This window comes from Babylonia areolata, chromosome 9 (assembly GCF_041734735.1).
Source record: "Babylonia areolata isolate BAREFJ2019XMU chromosome 9, ASM4173473v1, whole genome shotgun sequence".
Classification (NCBI taxonomy): domain Eukaryota; kingdom Metazoa; phylum Mollusca; class Gastropoda; order Neogastropoda; family Buccinidae; genus Babylonia; species Babylonia areolata.
The window spans coordinates 46063419-46083693 of NC_134884.1; the positions used below are offsets into that span (position 1 = coordinate 46063419).

Genomic DNA, 20275 nt, shown 5'->3' on the forward strand with positions numbered 1-20275 from the left:
CCCCCCCCACCTCAATACTACCCATACCCGGCACGGCCGTGGGCCTCAGTGACTCTCAGTAGTACACACCACAATTCGCGCGCCGCCGGGCGTGTGCAGTACCCACGCCGTCGGTCACCGTCACCGGCACCGCAGTGGCACACACACACACACACACACACACACACACACACACACACACACACACACGGCACACACACAAACCGTCCGGCACACTAATGATTAGTTTTACATGTTTGTCACTCAGTCTTGATGTCACAGTGATGTGTGTGTTGATAGGATCTGTTTTCTTTAGTTTTTGATATTGAAGATGGATTCAGTTGGGAATGCCCGGGGTGGGGCGGGGGGTGGGGGGGGGGGTCGAGAAACTGTCTGAGACTGAGAAAATGATCAGTTTTGGAGATGCAGAGAAGGAGGATGACACATCAGTTATTTTACGGTACGTCAGTAGTCAGTGGTCAGTAATATGGTGGTGGGTATTGTACAGCGGCGGCGCCTTAATTCAGTTTCCTTAAATAGATGATATCACTGAGTACCAGACATACATACATACACTATATACATAGTACAATGATTAACTGAGATAAGAACACACACACACACACACACACACACACACACACACACACACACACACACACACACACACACACACACACACACACACACACACACACACACACACACGCACGCACGCACGCACGCACGCATGCACGCACACCCGGCGCTGGCGCGCGCGCACACTGACACACACTATCACACACATGACTGCTCACGCACGCACACTGCACACTGGCACACACACACACACACACACGGCACACACACACACACACACACACTCTGACACAGTAGAGAGAGAGGGGGGAGAGAGAGAGGGGGTATGGGGGGGGGGGGTCGAATTCGGCCTTGACATGATTTCATTTTCTCCACTGAGTCAGTATCTACAAATGACTTTGTGTACAACGTGAGGAACACATATAAATATGGTGTTTTTGTTGTTGTTGTTGGTTTGTTTTTTTGTTTTTAAAGAGCAACAAAAACTAATGTTAATAAAGACAGGTTATCGTGGACGTTCATCTCGATGCGACAAAGTTGATGTTACCAAACAACTTTTGTTTGACGCAAATTGAATCGCCGCTAAGCCTGCTCGCAAATAGGCATACATGCAGAGAGCCATGAAACAAAATGATACCAGTTTTTATTCAAAGAAGGTTAAATCGATTACCGCTTTTTTGCCGTTTGCTTCTACATTCGACCCTCAGAGGAGAGAGAGAGAGAGAGAGAGAGAGAGAGAGAGTCCATCTTTGACACGTCTAAGGTATTCAGCATGATCGTTGATTTATAAGTGACGCGAAGACAATGGAATGCATTTTTTCGCCCTTTCCAGTTTGCGCGGAAGGAATGACCGCCCAGGTTGAAGTGCACGTGAATATAAAGTAACGACGTATTTACGATGTAACTGATTAAGTGTATGATATAGAAAAGTGTCTGTACGTTCACGTTTTGAAAACCACAAAGCGCGGAGAAAGGGATAGGTCGAAAAATGAGGAGGTGAAAAAAAAAAAGTGATGAAACAGAAAACCAAACAATCAGATTATATGCACGGGTCATTCATCGTGCATTTTGTGGAGAAGACAAATGCGGCGAGATAACTTTTTTCTTTCTTTCTTTTTTTGGGGTGAAAGTTGTCAAGATAGCGAACTCGTTTACTCGATTGCCGCGTGATGACGGACGTGCCAATATCATTTTCCAAGTTGGAAAAATTACAATAGTAAGTTTGAGCCAGTGAATACATATAACATTTGTTCAATAGTGTATATAACCTTACTACTCTGCCAATGTAAACAACAGAAGTTACATGAGTTCGTGCATATATAAAGAGAACAAATTAATGATCCGACAACTCGGCCATCGTAAACAGCAGCTACATCGTGTGTTTTGTGATGACACGAACACACGCGCGTGCACAACATTGACCTGAATTACAATAATCTGATAAACACACACACACACACACACACACACACACACACACACACACACACACATGCAAATGAAATGCAACCCACACACGTGCGTGGTGGGGACTCATCACTGCACATAATACAAGGCGCGAGAACATGAACTTAGATCGCGTGGACGCAAACTGCTAATCCAACTTGCGGCATTCAACACAACATTCAAACACACGCACGCATACACACACAAACACACCACACTCATTAGCAAAATTTCACTGCTACAGCTGCTCTCTCTCTCTCTCTCCCTCCCTCCCTCTCTCTCTCTCTCTCTCTGTATGTGCAGTGTGTGTGTGCGTGTGAAAGGTAGGGGACAGCAAGGATATCACATCGTGTTATCTCATAGCAACATAAACGAAAATAATAAGATAGAAACATGAAACACAAAATACAGATCAATGAATGAACACAACGTAGACTGTGTAGCAACAGTTCGGAACTTAAAGATTCAACTGAAAGAATGTGACCCTGTATCGGTAATATTATTCATAAAATCGTCTTCAGAAAAAAAAATCTTCTCATGATGAATTGCCTGTGGAGGCCCTAGCAGTTCCAATAGCGACACTGTTCCAGAAATCAATGGAAGAAGGAAAGCTCCCAGAGGAATGGAAAGAAGCATTTGTGTCTCCAATTTTTAAGAAGGGAAGTAAGATCTTGACAAACAACTACAGACCTGTGAGTCTCACATGCATTCTTTGCAAAGTCCTTGAGACATTGGTAAGGGACCAGCTCATAGACCATCTCAAGACCAACAACCTGATCAACGTAGAACAACATGGCTTTGTTCAGGGACGCCCGTGTGCTACGCAATTGTTGGACGTATTGGACAGCTGGACAAGAGCTTAGATAGAGGTGGCTCCATTGATGCTATTTATATGAATTACCAGAAAGCGTTTGACAGTGTCCCACATCACAGACTTGTCTCTAAGATCCATGCACATGGAGCATCAGGCAGGGCATTACTCTGGATCCAGGACTTTCTGTCTCAAAGGAAGCAGAGAGTGGTTGTGAATGGGGCAACATCACAGCAGGCAGACGTCACAAGCGGTATTCCACAAGGTAGTGTTCTAGGACCCCTGCTGTTCCTGTTGTACATCAATGACCTTCCTAGTAGAGTGAAGAGTAATGTGAAATTATTTGCCGACGACACAAATTTGTTCACACAAAGTGACCAAGTAGGTGCTTCACAAGTCCTCCAAGATGACCTAGACAACCTGCAGCAGTGGTCTAGAGAGTGGCTCCTACACTTCCATCCAGAAAAATGCAGTGTAATGAAGCTAGGAAACTGCAAATCGAAAGCGATCTACTATATGAAAGGGAAAAACAACAACGGGACGGAATACAACCTGGCACTTGCTGAGAGTGACGTGATGAAAGATTGGGAGTGTACATTGACAACAAGCTGAACCTTAAGACGCATGTGGCAACAATTACTGCAAAGGCTAACAAGATGGTTGGTATAATCAGGCGTTCCTTCGATTACCTATCTGAAGAGCTGTTTATACAGTTGTTCAAATCCCTGGTTAGACTCTGGTTAGAGTATGGGCATTTGGTCTGGAACCTGCAGTCAAAAACATTGTGCAGAGAGGTGGAGGACGTCCAGCGACGGGCAACGAAACTGATTGGTCATCTGAAGAACAAAGCCGTATCATGAAAGACTCGCTTTGCTTAAGTTACCCAGTCTAGACCACAGGAGGCAGCGGGGTGATATGAACGATTGCTACAAATACATACATGGAATCTACAAGACCAACAATCCCGAACTATCACCTGCAGTAAGTAGAGACAGAAGAGGCAACAGTTTAATGTTAAGTAAATCACATTGCAGACTGAAAGTGCGCAGCTCCTTTACAGAGCGAGTCGTTAATATATGGAATGGTTTGCCAGATAGTGTTGTGACTGCCCCAACCATGTTATCCTTCAAGACTAGGTTAGACGCTCATTGGGCCAACTCTCCAAGCATATATGATCCAGTATGCTATCGTTAGGCCACGCATGCTGGTATACTGTATCCAGTTGAACGACGAACAGGCCTTCCGGGCATAAAACGTCTGATCAAGTTCAAGTTCAAGTTTTGTTAAGAAAGATATGATTTTAACAGCTGACAGACAATAATGAAATGTCAAGAAAATAATGCAATTTAAACAAATATCCACAAGCACACCAAACATTTTTACTAACTTTTGTTTTTAGAATGTTGAAGATGGCAGAAAACGGTATATATATCATTCTTGTATTTGAAACGGAAGGGAATACGACCATTTTTTTCATAATACGATCGGGTAGTGCTATTATTCTTAACTTTTCATTCTTATTCTTATAACACACACACACACACACACACACACACACACACACACACACAAACACACACACATACACACACGCGCGCACGCACATAACGATTACACTCGAGGATTCGAAGTCAAGACTTTGTTTTTAAGTATGGCCCTCTAACAACCGTTCACTTTGGTTCTGCACATACTGCATGGGGCATGACCTTGCACAGACCCACATCACTTTTTTGTACCGTTCTAATAATCACTGCTTTTTTTCTCGTCACGTAAGGTCAAGGACGATCTTTCAACTTCCGTTTCGACGTCGGCCGCTGAAAACCTGTGGAATTGCAGACTTTATGCAAAACTGCAGGAAAATACCTGTCCTAGTGATAAGTATTTCTTTCTCGAGCCCTGCACATTTGTTCATTGTGTGATTTAGCCGGGTTTTGTATGGATTGAAATAATTTCAATGGACGCTTCATGATGTGTTGACAGAGAGGAAGTGCGCTGTGTCAGTGACTGCCGCTGCACCCTGCATGAACAAACAGTAAGACTCACGTTTCGGGAAAAAGGACTAAAACTGACATTGATTGCTTCTGTCCCCACTCCCCTCATTTCCCCTACATTCTTTTGACATTTAGTTTTATTTGTTTTAAAAATTACCCATGATATGTTCGGTATTGCTACAGCTGAGCCATTGTGTTGAGCTATGGATGTAATGCCCGGTAGTTCAAATACGAGCATAGTGCCAACTACTAATGGAAATGATGTCAGTGGTAATGCAATGAACAAAGGAACTGAGAAAACAGGTGACTGGAGCCACTCCCAAATGTATCCTTCCAACTTCTCGTTTGGTGTACACACCAGTAGTCATGGTTATCAGCATACGTCCACACCTTCAAACCAATCAGCTACAGGTTTTAAAAACTTTTCGTCCAGACAAAATGACTGGGCAATGCATGCATCATCTGTATATAGCAGCATGGCATCAGGATCTTTTCCAATCATGCAGACATTGCATCCAGACACTGCAGCAGCAATACAGTCGTCTTTTGATCCAGGAGTCTTAGGTCTGGTTGCTTGCAGGAAAGGAGAAGGACAGACGGAGCAGAATACTTCTCGACCACAGAGTGCTAACCTTGCTTCTTCAGGAACTAGTACAAACACATGGCATATGCCAGCGGATGATGGGCATACAGAGAATGATCAGTCACTTGTAAGTGATGATCAGACACCTCCAATTGGCAAACTGTCAACCAAAGGAGGACCTTATAAGTGTAAGACCTGTGGGGAGATTTTTGCCAAGAGAGATGGCTTGCGAGCACACCGTAGAGCTGAGCATTCCTTAGGCGCTCACAAGTGTACTGAGTGTGACAAAGTATTTTCACACAGATCCCATCTGCAGCAGCATGTCCGTATTCACACAGGAGAAAAACTGTACAAATGTCAGATTTGCCATAAAGAGTTTATTCACAGTGGCAGCCTGTCCAATCATATGAAAAGTCACCAGGCCGAACAAAACAAAACGCCAGCAAACTTGGAGAAGATGCGTTCCAGTAGTCTTGCTCGGACAGACTCCGAGTCTGATGCCAAAGAAAGTGCCAGCGACGATCCAACCAAGACTGACGTACGTCGAATGCCATTTGTTTGTAACTGCGGCAAAAAATTTGCTTGCTTTGCTAAGCTTCAGCTGCATGAGCGAGTACACACAGGAGAAAGGCCATATCCGTGTGATCTGTGTGATCGAGCTTTTGCTGAAAAAGGCAACTTGGAGAAACACAAGCGAACGCACACACGTGAAACTCCTTACCTATGTCGTGAGTGTGGAGAAACTTTCTGTCACTCATACCAACTGAAGCGACACAGCTTGAAGCACAATGGGGACATGAAACCCTTTGTTTGCAACCAGTGTGGACGAGGCTTCTTGCAGGAGGCTAAACTTCACCTTCACATGAGAATCCACACAGGAGAAAAGCCTTATATTTGCCCTATTTGCGACAAACGCTTCTCAGAGAAAGGCAACCTGACACAGCACCAGCGAACTCACAGTTCTGAAAAGCCGTTCCAGTGTGACCACTGCAACAAGTCCTTTGCCCACAGCACGGGGCTGAGGACTCACAGAAAGCGCCACAACCTTCCCCCTCTGAACAACTCCATTACATCAGCAAAGTCGGCATCTATCGGTATCGGGCCAAACAAGAAAATGTATGTGGACTCTGCTGTACAAACGTACACTGTTGTTGGTCCCAGTGTGGAAACGTATGGCATGTTTGGTGAAGCAATGGTGGACAGACCGCCCACATTTGCTTATGACAAGCCACACGTGTTGCAGCGCCAAGACATGGCCTCCATTGACCCTCGCTACACCATGGTGCACCAGGAGGCCATGACGTCTGTCGGCTTTGACTCCAGGCCCACGTCAGCCCACAATGAATCGCGCACGCCAGTGAACCAAGATGGCCTGAACAGCAAGGTAGGGGGCTCGATGAGGAGCAGCGCAGAGCCCAGCATGGCGCACAAGATGCCGTCTGTGGCCAGCAGCAGCTTGGACAGCCGGGGTGGTATGGAACAGCATGTCAATGACTCGCGCTCACTCAACATGCGGCCCATGGACATGCGAGCCCTGGACGTGCGCAGCTCGAGTGCCTTGATGCACACGGCAGTGACAGCGGGGCGTGAGGTGATCTCTCGCAGTGGCTACCTGAGCGACATGGTGCCCAGCAGCGGGGTGGAGCTACGCAACGTCCTGGCAGCGGCCCAGGAGAACCTGAACAACCGGGGCAGCAGCCACCTACGTCTGCCCAGCAGCCTCATGCCGGACATGATGTCCATGGGGGCTATGGATGCCCGCCTGTCTCACTCGCAGGCCACCAATTCGGTCAGCGGCGTGGAGCTCCGGTGCGCCCTGGGCCAGGACCTGACGTCACCCGGGGTGGACTCTGTATCCTTCAGTCCTTGATAGAAAAACTGCCTGTTCATTAGGTTTGTTCCCCCACTCCGACCCGACCCCCCACCCCTCGATCCCTCCCCCCCCCCCTTTTTTTTTTATTATTTTTTTTTAATCCTCTGCAACTTCATATCTTGACCTTAAAGCCACCCCTGCCCATTTTATTTCTTTGTTGCGGAAAACTAAGACAAAAAAAAAAAAAAAAAGACACCATTGTCAGTCTTGTTATAGTTCTCTCTCTTTTTTTTTTCTTTTTTTTCTGTGAAACAGTCCAAGAGTGCTGATATAATATGTATTCATTCTTAATATTTGTTGTTTTTTTTGTGTTGTTGAATATGTATATTCATTCTAAATTTTTTTTTTTTTTCGTAATGATACATTTTGGCTATCAGTATCACTCATGAAGTGTACAACACATTGTTTCAAGTGTACAAAACATTGTTTCAGGAAGATAGTTTGTGAAGCTGATATCTTCTTTCTTTTTTTTCACTTGTCCCTTCAATAAGTATACCCCCCCCCGTTTCTTAAATTATTACCCACAAAGTGATAAACATTAAAACTGTCAAACGAGCAATTGACTACACAAAAGCAGTTTCTCAGTGGCTTGTTCTCAAGTTGCAGATTTGGACTGTTACTCAGCTGTTCCCAGGGCTGTCAGAACAAATGCTCTGGGATTTGTGAATATTTCAGTGAACGTTGTGAAGTTTGAGCTGAAGTTATACAAAGAAAGAATCACCCTTTTGCAAGCTGATTTTGAAGAAGTAATATCAAAACGTCAAAGGAAAAAAAATGGGAAGGAGGTTGTTTTGGGGAATCTCTAAAGGAGGGTTGGGGGACAGCTTTGGCATGGTTTTGGTTTTGAAGGGTCAGCTTAGCCGTTGACAGTTTGGAAAATCACATGCAAATAAATATTTTGAATGGAAAGCTGGTCTGTGCTTTCAGTTCAGCTGAAAGACAATAATAAATTTCACAAAGCATGTTAATCGGTCCATTTTGACACTACCATCCAAGTGATTACTTGGTTGTTGGTTTGTGAGTTGAGTTTAACAATCAGTAAATGACAGTACATATCTGTTATTTTTATTTCAAGAAAATTATAACAAGTACAGGAAAAGTAAATCAGTGAATAAAAGGATTTATTAAAAAAAAAAAACAGCATTGTTTGCTGAATAAAACCTAGTAATTTGAACTGATTTGTAAAAACAAAGGACTTGGATGAGTGCAGCAGTCATCCAAAAACACAACTCAAAATATTTTAACTGAAAGAAAATGGTGGGGTAGACAGCAGAAATGAAGACCAAATGTAAGACATCACTTTCAGCTGAGCTGATAAAATTTTTCTTTAATCTGGTCTTTCTGATACATATCTCTACTTATATTCAATGAACATTCTCTGTAAATTAACCTTGCCCACAAATCATCATTTTGTTGTTGAAAATTACCCTAACCATTTGTCCTACATTTGTTAGGTTTATTTGTACAATGTAAAGTATAAAACTATGATGGTCATTATGTGTTTTTAAAGTACTCATGTAGTTCTTTTTTTAAAAATAATAATAAAAAAAAGGATTGTGTGTGTATGTATGCGTGTGTTCCATGTTAGGAATTGGCAACAATTTCCTAATGCATACTAAGCTATGCTTGTAAATATTTGTTGTGTCGTAGTAATATTTGAATATAATTTAAATGATAAAATAAAAAAACGTTTTTCTGTTTGGAAAAAGGTCACTGATTCCCCACCCCACCCGACCCCACCCCACTCCCCATATTAATGGATGGTGTGTAATGTGTCCAGATATTGTGTTGATATCCGTGAATAAGTTGATGTGTAGATCTTGATAAATTGCAGTATATCTGCAGTCACATTTGAAAGGAGGGAGAACATTATTAAATGCTGTATTATTCATCTTCATGTGCTTTACAAAGAGCTGTGTCATTTATGTGCTTATCACTTGATAAACTAATATAGTGTGTCACTGTCAGTCATTTATATGATACCACTACCAGCGTTGAATAATGATAGCGTTAAATTGTAATTTGTCCAGTATCTGTGTTCTCTCGCTTGTCAGTTATCCATCTCTTATTCTCATGCTTAACCTGTATGTTTGTTTATAGGTTTTGTCTCTGTCCTCTATCTCTTTTTCTCACATTTGTGTTTCAGAAGTGTATACCATAGTAACACTAACAGACATGTGGGAATAGAGCATTGTAATGATTATTAGTACGCATTTGGGGTGTTTATTTTGCCTCATCTAATATTAATCGTTCAGTGGGTTAAAATGACAAATATTTCTTGATAAAACTGCTTGGCACCATAGATACTGATCTTCATAAATTTTAAAGATAGATAAAACTGTTGGCCAAAGTGACTTACTGTGATTCACTTTTTTTAAATTTTTTTATTTGTATCAGCAAGTTTCTTGTGACAGTGGAAGATCACAAAAGCATCAATGCAAGACAGTGAACATTTTCATGATTTGATGTTTTTTCCACCAAGCTAAATGAGGGCCTGTTTTGTGTCCTAGACAGTAAAGAAGTAATGAATAATATTTTTGAATACGCTCAGGTGTTGCCACATCTAAATATTGTGAAGGTTTAAAATACAACTACAGAGCAGAACCAACGCTGTCTCATTGTGTGCTGTTGGCACTTAGCTGAGGCACAAAACTTGCAGCAGAGAGTGAAAGGTGTTGAGGTGAGGAGTTGTGTGTTCGGAGGAAAGGTTATACCCACACTCTGTTCATTGAACATCTACAAAGCAGAACCTCCAGTCTCAGTCTCAGTGTCTGCTGTTGGTACTTTGCACTGACTCGGAGTCTGGGGCGTAAAAGTGACAGTAGAGAGTGGAAAGTGGCGGATGGGAGGGGTGGTGTGTGACAAGGAAAGGTAATACCCACACCCTGTTCATTCTGCAGATGTTAGGAGAAGAGTGTGTGTGTGTGAAATTAAAAAGAAGTGGTAAATAGTTGGGGTATCATGACTATTCGCTTTTGTATACTATTCCCTGTGTGGTGGACAAGTGTTATGAGACATGGTACAACGTGGAATATAATTTTTAAGCGAAATTGGAAAAAGGACAGAAAATGCAGGTTGGTATTGAAAGTATTTAATTTTAAAGTGTGTTTGTTATTGTTTCAGAAGTTGTTTCATTTCACATAAAGGGCAGAGCTTTGGAGAGGCTTCATTTCTCCTGTGTTTGTGGGATGCAGAACTATTTGTGGGTTTTTTAAACAATGTCTGTGACAGTTTATTATTAATTTATTTATTTATTGTATATTTTTTAATATTTATTGTAAATTTTTAAAATATTTTTTAATTATGCATAGTGTGTTTGTGTTTCCAAAACCCATCAAATGCAAACAGTGAAGGCACCAGCAGCTGTGCATGTTGAACATGGTTGTTGACTAGGTAGAATTTCCTCCAGTTACCTCCCCAGGCACAGTTGGGTAGAATTTCCTCCAGTTACCTCCCCAGGCACAGTTGGGTAGAATTTCCTCCAGTTACCTCCCCAGGCACAGTTGGAATTGAACTATAGACTCACAGGAGAGAAATATACAAGGCTCGAACCACTTGTATGTCATACACTGAAAGTTTAAGCAAAGGAGAGTGAAGTGGCCAGGAGAGAAAAGACATTGCCATTCAGTTATAATCTACACAATTTATGAATGTCTGCTTAGTGTCTTAGGACTGGGTACTGCAAGATTCCTAGCTGAATTTATTTAGTCTGATGGGATTTAATTTCTTGTGGTTGCAGTGCATCTTTTTTTTTTTTTTTTTTTTTTTTTACTGTAAATTTGAAAGTGAAACCCAGTAAATGACAATTTGTTCTGCACACACTACACAGGTAGTTTTTGTGTGTTTTTTTGTTGTTGTTTTTTTGTTTTTGTTTTTCTTCCTGGTCAGTGTGTCAGTCTTTAGGACAGTGCAGAGATGCTTATTCACAGAAGGTTTGTGTGAAAAGAGGACAAGGAGACTGATAGTTTCTCAATGGTTTAATATAAAATGGTGATTCATATGTACGTTCTGTGTATACACATGTATGAAACAGATATTTTTGTGCTGAAACAGTGTCTTGTCTTTTTCTTTTTTCATTGTATCATCGTGACATTGAAGCGTTCAATTTCTCATGTGTGATGTAAACCATCTCCAAACCCAAAATAACTATGTACACATTTTATTTTATCAATTGTGTATTTTTTGCTTTAAATATTTCTCTTTTAAATCCTGTTGTTACAACTGTATCAAGATAATCATAAAATATCAAGGAAAAGAAAGAAAGGAAAAATGATTAATAAGACGTTATGTTCTGATTTATAATTCATTAAAAAATCACCCAAGAAACTAAAGATAAGTCAACTGATATGACTTTTTTTTTTAGTTCTTCATTGGCACCAGAATGAGAGAAGGTGTGAAATTAATTTATGTTAGGTAGGTGTGGACAATTGCTATCAGAAATTTGATTAGTTATCAAGGGAAAACCACCAATTCTGCAAGCTGTTTCACTGACCCTATTGCATATCTTCAACTCACTCTCACTGGGTAGGTTGCAAATTTGCATACTTAACCCACATCCCCAAGCCAGTGTAGAATACATATGTTGAAGGGTTTGGTTTAGTTTTTATTCACAGTGTCAGTCTGCAAAAATAGTTGTTAGTGGCTGTTGACTTTGTGTGATGCTGAATACATTGAATTTATGATAATAGTCATTCTCCAGTACATTTTGCTTGTAAACTTGAAAGAAGAAAGTATATGCAGAATTAAATGTTGAACAGAAAATATGTCACAGGTGCTTTGAGTTTTTAGTCACTGTCAGTCTTCCAAAAGAATAGTAGTCCTGAACTTTAACAGCTTGAGAGAAAGGTTTGAAGTGGTGGTTTTTCTTGTTATGTTTGGCATATATATTGTAATTTATTTGTACTTTGTTTCTATGAAGAAAAATGAGATTATTTGTTCATAATTTGTTTCTTTGAAGACAAGGGGAAAAAGATGCCAATCTATATTTCAGGGACAAGCATAGCAGCAGTCTTTTTTTATTTCTAGGATTTTTTTTTAATCATTTTATTTAAACTTTAGGGTGACTTTCAGTCCATGCTCTCCCTCCCTTGTTCCCTCAGGGAGCTGCATTTCTCTCTGTCTTTCTCTCAATACCTTTCATCTCCTTCACTGCTATGTTTTGTGTTGCATTTCCATCATTCATATTGAATTCATCTAATGTGTGTGTGTGTGCATATATATATGTATGTAAGGAGCTGCATCCGGTTTGATCCTGCCAATGCCCTGAAGCCCATCCTCAACCCCCCCCCCCCCCCTCCCCGCCCCCCATCCCACCACTCTTTAACTTGCCTCACCTTTCTCAGCTGCGTCTCCTCTCTCCCCTCCTTCTTTTCAGCCCTGCCCCCAACCCCCCTTTCCCCCATCTCCCCAGCTCTTCGGTGACTTCTTGAAGCTCTCCTTCCGTGTGAGCTAAGAGATTCTGTAACAAGAGTTGTAGAAATGTGGTGTATCCTGCAACTAATGTAAAGTAATTCACATGTATATTGATCAATGTGTAGCATTTAGTATTTTTTTTGACTTGATTTTTACAGAGCTCTACATTGGTGGTTTTCTTGTAAATGTGTGCAGCTATTGTTGTTGAGCATGTGTAGGTAGTGTGTTAGAGTGTGAGAACATCTGCTCCATAATTAAAAAGAATTATGGTGATGTTTTTTTTTAGGGATTTTTTATTTTGTTTTTGTGCTAACACTTGAGCTAGTTATTCACTTATTGACTGAAGTGTTGGAGGACAGATGTTGATGTTGATTGAAATGTTGAGGATTCTAATATCAAGCTGTAGTGCTAGCAAAATATTGATGCAAATCTCTTGACAGGATTGATAATTACTGCAGAACAGATATCATGTTTGTCAATGTAGTTGATCTTTTGTGTATCACTTTGGTAGTGTGGACTGTTATCTCCATTTTTATGTGTGTGTGGTGTAGCACACATGTGTATACTGTATCATGTATGGTTATTTGTGGACTATGTTTGGGAAGAATCCACACTTTTCTGTAAAAAGCCTCTTCTTTTATGTGTGTATTCAATTGGTGTATTTTTTTGTCCTGATGATCAGAAATGTCACATGCTTTGTCAGTACAGATATTTTTAGATTGAAACATTTGAATTGCTGTATATTATTTGTGTGTGTTTGTGGTAGACTGTGCAGAGGGTGTACATATAATAGGTGGAAGATGTCACACAAAAATTTTAAGCCCGTCAGACATATGTGACGACTTCTTTGAGCAGATACTGTTCTTGTGTTTGTGAGTGTGTATTTTTGAACTTAAAGTCTCTGCCATTCTGTCCACGATGGCATTGATGGATGAAAGTGAAGCAGCAGGTATCCAGGTGTTGCTGACAGAATGAAGGTGGACATTGGCACAGGCAGCCTCATGATTCCTACTTGAAACAGTGCCCCCATCCCTCCCCCTACTGATCCCACCCCCCACCCCTCATTCATTTTCATGGATTTATTTTTTCTCTGTTGGTCCATCAAGGTTGATGGATGGCATGTATTCTCATGTAACGAGACCACAGCATGTAATCCTGTGTATATACATCTATCTATCTATCTATATATATATGTATATATATATATCTACAATTCATCACTTCTGCTGAAAATTATGTGACAGATGTGTGCAGTTTTCTTCTTCGGGTCATCAAAAAACTGTTTCAGTTCATGCCTCAGTGGTGTGCTAGTTTCATGTAATCTTTAATTTTGTAGATCATTGTGCTGTTTAACGTTGTTTTTGTGTGTTTTTTTCTGTCTTGATTACTGATGTAGAGTGGCATTTGTGTTAAAAAATAAATAAAGAAAAAAGAAAAAAAAGAAAAAAGAAAAAGAAAAAAAAATGTGCTTGTGATGTGTATGGCTTCGTAGAGATGACTTGTACTGCCAGTGGTGGACATTGAAGAAAAAATAACAGAATTGTGTTAATGAGTTCTGCCTAACCTCTTAACCCACTTCCCTCTCTCTCTGTCTTGAGACTCTAATGTTCATTATACTTTCAGATTACAATTCTTAGAAAAGTTGTAATTGTGTGTATTCATAACACATCAGCTTACCTATCTTCCAGTGCCACTATCACCCCCATGTGGGTCTGAAAAAAAAAGGAAATTGGGGGAGAGATAAACTACAGTGATGACATGAGAAATTTAGTGGACCTGATGAAAATGTTTAGTGTGATACTGATAGAAACTATAACACATTGCTTCAGTATTAAACAAGCCTAGACAACTATTCAGAAATTACAGAAATATTTTGGATGTATATGATAAAGATTAGTTGTGTTTTCATAGAACTCTGTGAAAGTGTAAGACCACATACTGTTGTTTTCATAGGACTTTAGGGTGTACATTAATGCATGAAGAATTTAGTGACTGACCGGCTGACAGAATTACGCAGAGAGATTTTGTGCTGTATAGATCTTTCATTCCAGAGAGGTACTTGCCACTCCGCTCTGCCAGTCCACAAGTTGTACTGTGCTTCCACTCTTCATTTGATAATCAAGTCATTAATGAATCAGAAGTTGTAGATTCTGTCAACTGGATTTTCCTTTGTGTTTCGCAGAAGTTTTAAACAGTGTATCTGTTTCAGACTGAGCAACAAGCTCTTATGTTGTTTAGCAGTTGAAAAGTCAGTTGAAGCGGAAGAGGGGGAAAATTACCTTGATGATGATCACAAGTTATCCATGAAAATATCGTGGAGAAATCACACAGGCAGAGCAGATGAAAAAGGATTCTTTTTTTTTTCATTTTAAACCTGGAATTATCATCTCCTTTTTTTTTCTTTCTTTTTTTAACACTACAGACTGTAATAGTTAATAGTGGAAGGCTGATCATGTGATGGAGATTTACTCGATTTCTGTGTTAAAATGTTGGTGAAAATCAAACTACTAATTTGTGGTAGCACATGTGTGATTTTGCGGCAGTAGCATAGGAACCTTTTTTTCAAAAATGATTTATTGGTTTTTTTGGGGTTTTTTAAAATTCTTTTTTAAGAGGATTGAAGTCTTTTTTGGTAAACTCTGGAATATTCTTTAAACGCAAATTTTATTGTATAAATCCAAATCACTAGAGATTAATTAATCTTTGTAAAATGCAGGTTGCAGTTCTTGATCAGAGCATGTCATTATGATCCAGAGCAATCCATATTTTATCTTCTGTTTGTGAATGTGTCTGTATTCGTTGACTTTAGCCAAGTGCATGCTGCACACCGGACCACAGTTTATCGTCTCCTGAAAGAACCAGCTGTGAGAGCACTGTTCATGATGTATAGGATGGTGGCGATCTATCACACCAGTTCTCAGTTATACAGGAGTCATGACCTCTGTCTTTCTTTTCCATTTTGAGAGAGTTTTCTCAGCGTTGCTGTTGGTAAAATGCATGTCAGCAAGACTTATGTGGTAGGATGCGTGAAGCAGTCAAGGCGCTCCATTGTCCATCTTCTTCAGCTGGTTTTCTGTTAACACCCCATTGGCTGGCAACACTGGTGTTCAAACCTTAAAAAAAGAAAAAAAAGAGGACTCTTATTTCAAAATGTGACTTCTTAAAGTATTTCACGATCTCCTCCTCTTTCATATCTCCCTCTTAAAAAAAAATTTTAAAAAAAGGGAAAAAAAGAGGACTCTGTTTCAAAATGTGACTTCTTAAAGTATTTCACGATCATCTCCTCTTTCATATCTCCCTCTCTCTGTCTGTCTCTGTCTTTCCCTCTCTCTCTCCCCTTCCCTGCCTCCCTCGACTGAATGTAAATTCATCCTTGAATTTAAGATTTTTTTTCCTTCTTTTTCTCAGAAATGGTGAATGAATTTGAATTGGAAGTAGCAACTGTACAAATTACTGCTGACTTAAAACACAACATTGGTTTGATCCTGTGTGTGGAAGTTTAATTACTATAATTAACCAGCCACTTGAAATGAACTAATGTAAACCTGAGACTTGCGCACAGCTTTCGTGAATGAAGCTGGGCAGTTCACTGATAATTCACACATTTTGGTTTCCAGCAATTTGAATTGCATTTACGTCTCTTTTTTGTTTTTTTGATATTTTTGTTGCATTCCCTCTTTCCCCTGTACCCCCACCCTCCTGTCTTTTTCCATACATGTACATTTGTTTTGGTGGGAGAGAAAGGGAAGGGATGTTGTTTTGCTTTGCACATTTTTCATTGTTTTGTGACAGAAATGTTTAAATTTGCATTTTGTCCCCCTTTTTTTTTCTTCTACATTATAAATCTATGGTAAAGCAGTCTGTTTTAGTGAAGACTTGAGATCTGCTTTTGTAAAGAAAAAAAAAAAGAAAGAAGAGGAAATTGTAGCTTGCTTTATTTGGCACATATGTTGATTGTACATGTTATTTTCTGTTTTGTTTTTTTTTGTTACTTTTTTTATTTTGCAAAAATGTTTGTCATACATATATACCATTTGTGGTAGTCTTGTCTTTATCTGCATTGTGTTACTGTCTTCATGAACTGAATGTCCATGTACACAATATAACTATGACACAGATTGGACGGTGTAAAGCTTTTATTCATAGTGTGCCATATGTATCGTATGTAGTTTGTAGTGAGTGGCAGCACCTTTTGTTAAAAGCTAAGCAAACAGATCAGGAAAGTTAACGTTTAGAATAAATTTAAAGACATTTTCAGTTGGCATTTCAAAACTGCCTGGTACATATTTTTTTCACTCTCACAACGGTTACAAACTTTTGTTATGGGTTCTCCACTGCCTTTCCCCTTAAGTCAAAACATAAAAAAAAAAAACCAACAACAAAAAACGAACAAACAAAATCTCAGCAGGATCAGAAATTCCTTGCAATTTTACCATGATCCTTAGGGGTTGGTGGTGGTGGTTGTTGTCTTTCTCACCCCCTTGGGTTGAGACAATCAGTGTGCTGGTTTCCAGGTCTACTCTGACACAGTTGTTTATGAAACTACTTTTCCAATCTAGTAGTAATCTTATTTGCCTTTGAACACAAAACAGCAGTGAATATGATCATGAGTTCCGTTAATTGTGACTAAGAAATCAAATAAGCTATTCCCAAATATATATTATGCCTATATATATTTTTCTTTTTTGATCTTTAGCTCGTTAATTATAACAGATGAGAACCTTGTTCAGATAGGAATCTATATTATTTTAAAACTGCTTTATACTATATTGGCTGTTGTCATAATACACATTTTCCAAAATAATTCTGCATACACATGTATGTACTTAATCATGCATGTGCTTTTTTGTTGTTGCTTTTAAAAATGTTTCATTGTAATACACAAAAAAAGTTTACTCCCAGCCATGACACTGTTACACAGTGATAAACATAAAGTAGTTTGTGCAGTTTATGAGAAAGCTATTATGAAATTGTTCTTTCCTTCTTTCTGCCCCGCCGTTTTGTGTGTGTACTTTAAGCGAAGACTTAACTGCAGTGTTGTTATTAAAAATGATAGAACTAGAATAAAAAGTGTAAGAACTAAGTTTTTGTGTTCTCTTTATTTACATATCAGTTCTTGCTCACCACCACAACAGGAATACATTCTATCTTTTGATGCATGGTACTATGCTGAAAAAAAGAAAAGAGAAAGAAAAAAAATCTGCTGTCTGAGAATGTATTAAAGCACAGGACAAGATTTCTTGACAGAAAATCAAAGATAGAAATGAAAATCAAGGAAATATTTTTGGAAAGTATGAAGTGACTTCAGTCGATAACTTTTCTGACATTTTAATCTTTTGTTGTAAGAGGAACATTTGGAAGGACTTGATCAGTGTTCTTTTCATTGATTTTGATAAGAAAAAAGAAGGGGGTGTGAGGGAAGGTTAGTTGGGTCACTTATATGACTGCTCTCTCTCTGTTCTTCTATTCAATCTCATACATTGATTTGAAAAGAAAAGAAGAATATTGTGGAGTGTGATAAGTACTGACGTGTGTGTTACTGACACCTGTCCAGCAGTGTTGATCATCTGTGTTCAGCCTTTTAAAAAGAATATGCTTTGCTGTTGAAGATTTTGTGTTGTTTACTAAAACATTTTGCTTTGATTGTGATAAGTTACAGTAATAACATTGATATCTTTGTCAGTTTTTGTTTCTTTTGCTGATTGGGGAAAAAGAAGAAAAAAAGGAAGTTGTAAAGTGATCTTAAAGCTGATGTCGGTCCTATTTTTGGTGGTGGTGGTGATTATGATAACGATGATGTAACCGAGGTGTCCCACAAGCGCTGGATTGTTTTCGAATGTACAAATATTGCCGAGGCAAGAGGTGCCTTGGGACAGTAGCCGTAGAGTGGTGTTCATGAAGTTCTTATCTGGTTTTGCTTTCTCTTTTTATTTTCACTCTCTCCAGTTGCTTTGGTCAGCCGAGATGGAACCAAATTCAAATGTAGACTGATTATTAGTAGCAGTGAACTCTCATTGGTGGTGTTTCATTGATATCTGTATGTTGTACATGTTTTCTTGTGGGTATCATATGCTATAAGCTGGTGGCAACATTTTGCGTAGTTTTTGGTTGTATACGTTGTATACGTCACTGGGAAACTTTGCCTGTGTGGTGTACCAGATCTTTTGACTTATGTTTGAGTGAATTTATGGTCAAATAGTGGATGATTTTTTTAAACCCTTGCGGTTGTTGTCATAGAGTTAAATATTTCAGACTGGTAATAGAGGCATAAAAAAAATTCATTAAAAAGAATGTAAGAAATTAATGTTTTATTGTTTGCTGGAAATCATTTGGTGCTGAAGATTTTAAGGGTGTAAATGTATTGTTAATGGTTAAAATGAAACTCATCAGATGATAATTAAAAGCTGGAATAATACTATTTTATTCTTTCATAGAATTAAAAGAAATGATACAGATACAGCAACAAATACTAAAACTTTATCCTTGAAGTTGAGAAATTCTCCATTGCGCTTTTCTATTTCAGCATTAGTGATACTTACATTACACTTCAGTGAGTACAAGTAACAGAGGTCAGTATATTGAGATTTATTTCAGAACTGGATGGGAACAATTATTTATCCACCTCGCATTTCCTGAATTTAGTAGGGCCTGTTAAGGTTAGGTGGTCAGTGCATGGTATCAATCCATTACAAGACCACCATTATTCACATACAGATTTCGTTGATTTTTGTTGTAAATTTATTCTGATTTGGTCAAGGTATTGTTGTAGATTTACTGTAAGATATATATTTTTTTTTTTTCATATGTTCAGTAGGGAAGAAATGTGGAACTGAGTTCGACGAGTTTGATTCATTCAGTGTGTGTTGACATCAGCTGGTCACTGCTGGTTTTTGAAAGCTTTTGTTCGTTTTCACCCCAGAGAGATTCCCATCTGCCAAGCTGCATATCACTCTAGTTTGATTGGAACAACAGGTGAATGGTTTAATGCGACTGCCTGGAGAAGTTGAGATCTTGGTTTATGTTGTGGTGATACATTTCAGTTCTTTGTCTTGATAAGCTCTCCCCCACCTGTATTGTTCCCTCCTTCCCCTCTTTCTTCACCATATTTTCCCATGTGGAGAAAGTGTTGGGTTCCCCCCCCCCCCCCCAACCCTCTGTCAAAGATGAATGTAATATATGTAAATACTTACAGCTCTTTATGGCTTTTATTGTAGTGTTTGTATTTGAGGAAGCCTTTATTATGTGTTTGTAAAATGTTGTGACATGTCTGTTTTTTCGTGTATGCACACTTTAAAGCTTGAGCAGCCTGTCTTGACTGTCACACATGTAAGTGCTTGCATGTGCATGTGCACATTCGCTCATAAACACACACGCACACACACATACACAGAGATCCATGATTTTGTAAGGCTAGTATCTGTGCTTGCGCTGTTGTTAGGAAGAAACTACATAAGCATACTTATGAAGCTATGGTATGTACTGTCAATTTTATGTTTTGTCATACTTCCTGATTGCTATCATTGAATTTTCATCAGTTCAGAGTAATAATCTGTTTATTTGTTAAGAAGCACCACATAACCTTTTTCTTCCATCATATGACC

General features: G+C 39.3%; 1 protein-coding gene and 1 long non-coding RNA gene across 2 annotated transcripts; one reads left to right on the forward strand and one right to left on the reverse strand.

Annotated features, from left to right (window-relative positions):
- The first annotated feature begins 4610 nt into the window (after positions 1-4610).
- Positions 4611-7280, forward strand: LOC143285896 (uncharacterized). Its single transcript, XM_076593341.1, has one exon. The coding sequence runs from the start codon at positions 5010-5012 to the stop codon at positions 7257-7259; it is 2250 nt and encodes a 749-aa protein (XP_076449456.1). The 5' UTR covers positions 4611-5009; the 3' UTR covers positions 7260-7280.
- A 1115-nt stretch (positions 7281-8395) lies between these two features.
- On the reverse strand, positions 8396-15880 carry LOC143285532 (uncharacterized). The gene is made up of 2 exons (XR_013055692.1): positions 10714-15880; positions 8396-10675 (listed from the first exon to the last, which is right to left on the reverse strand). It is a non-coding gene; the product is annotated as an uncharacterized LOC143285532 (long non-coding RNA).
- Positions 15881-20275: the final 4395 nt, after the last annotated feature.

What these genes read in the sequence shown, in the direction of transcription:
- LOC143285896 (XM_076593341.1), top strand. Translation starts at nt 5,010, where the DNA reads ATGGATGTAATGCCCGGTAGTTCAAATACGAGCATAGTGCCAACTACT.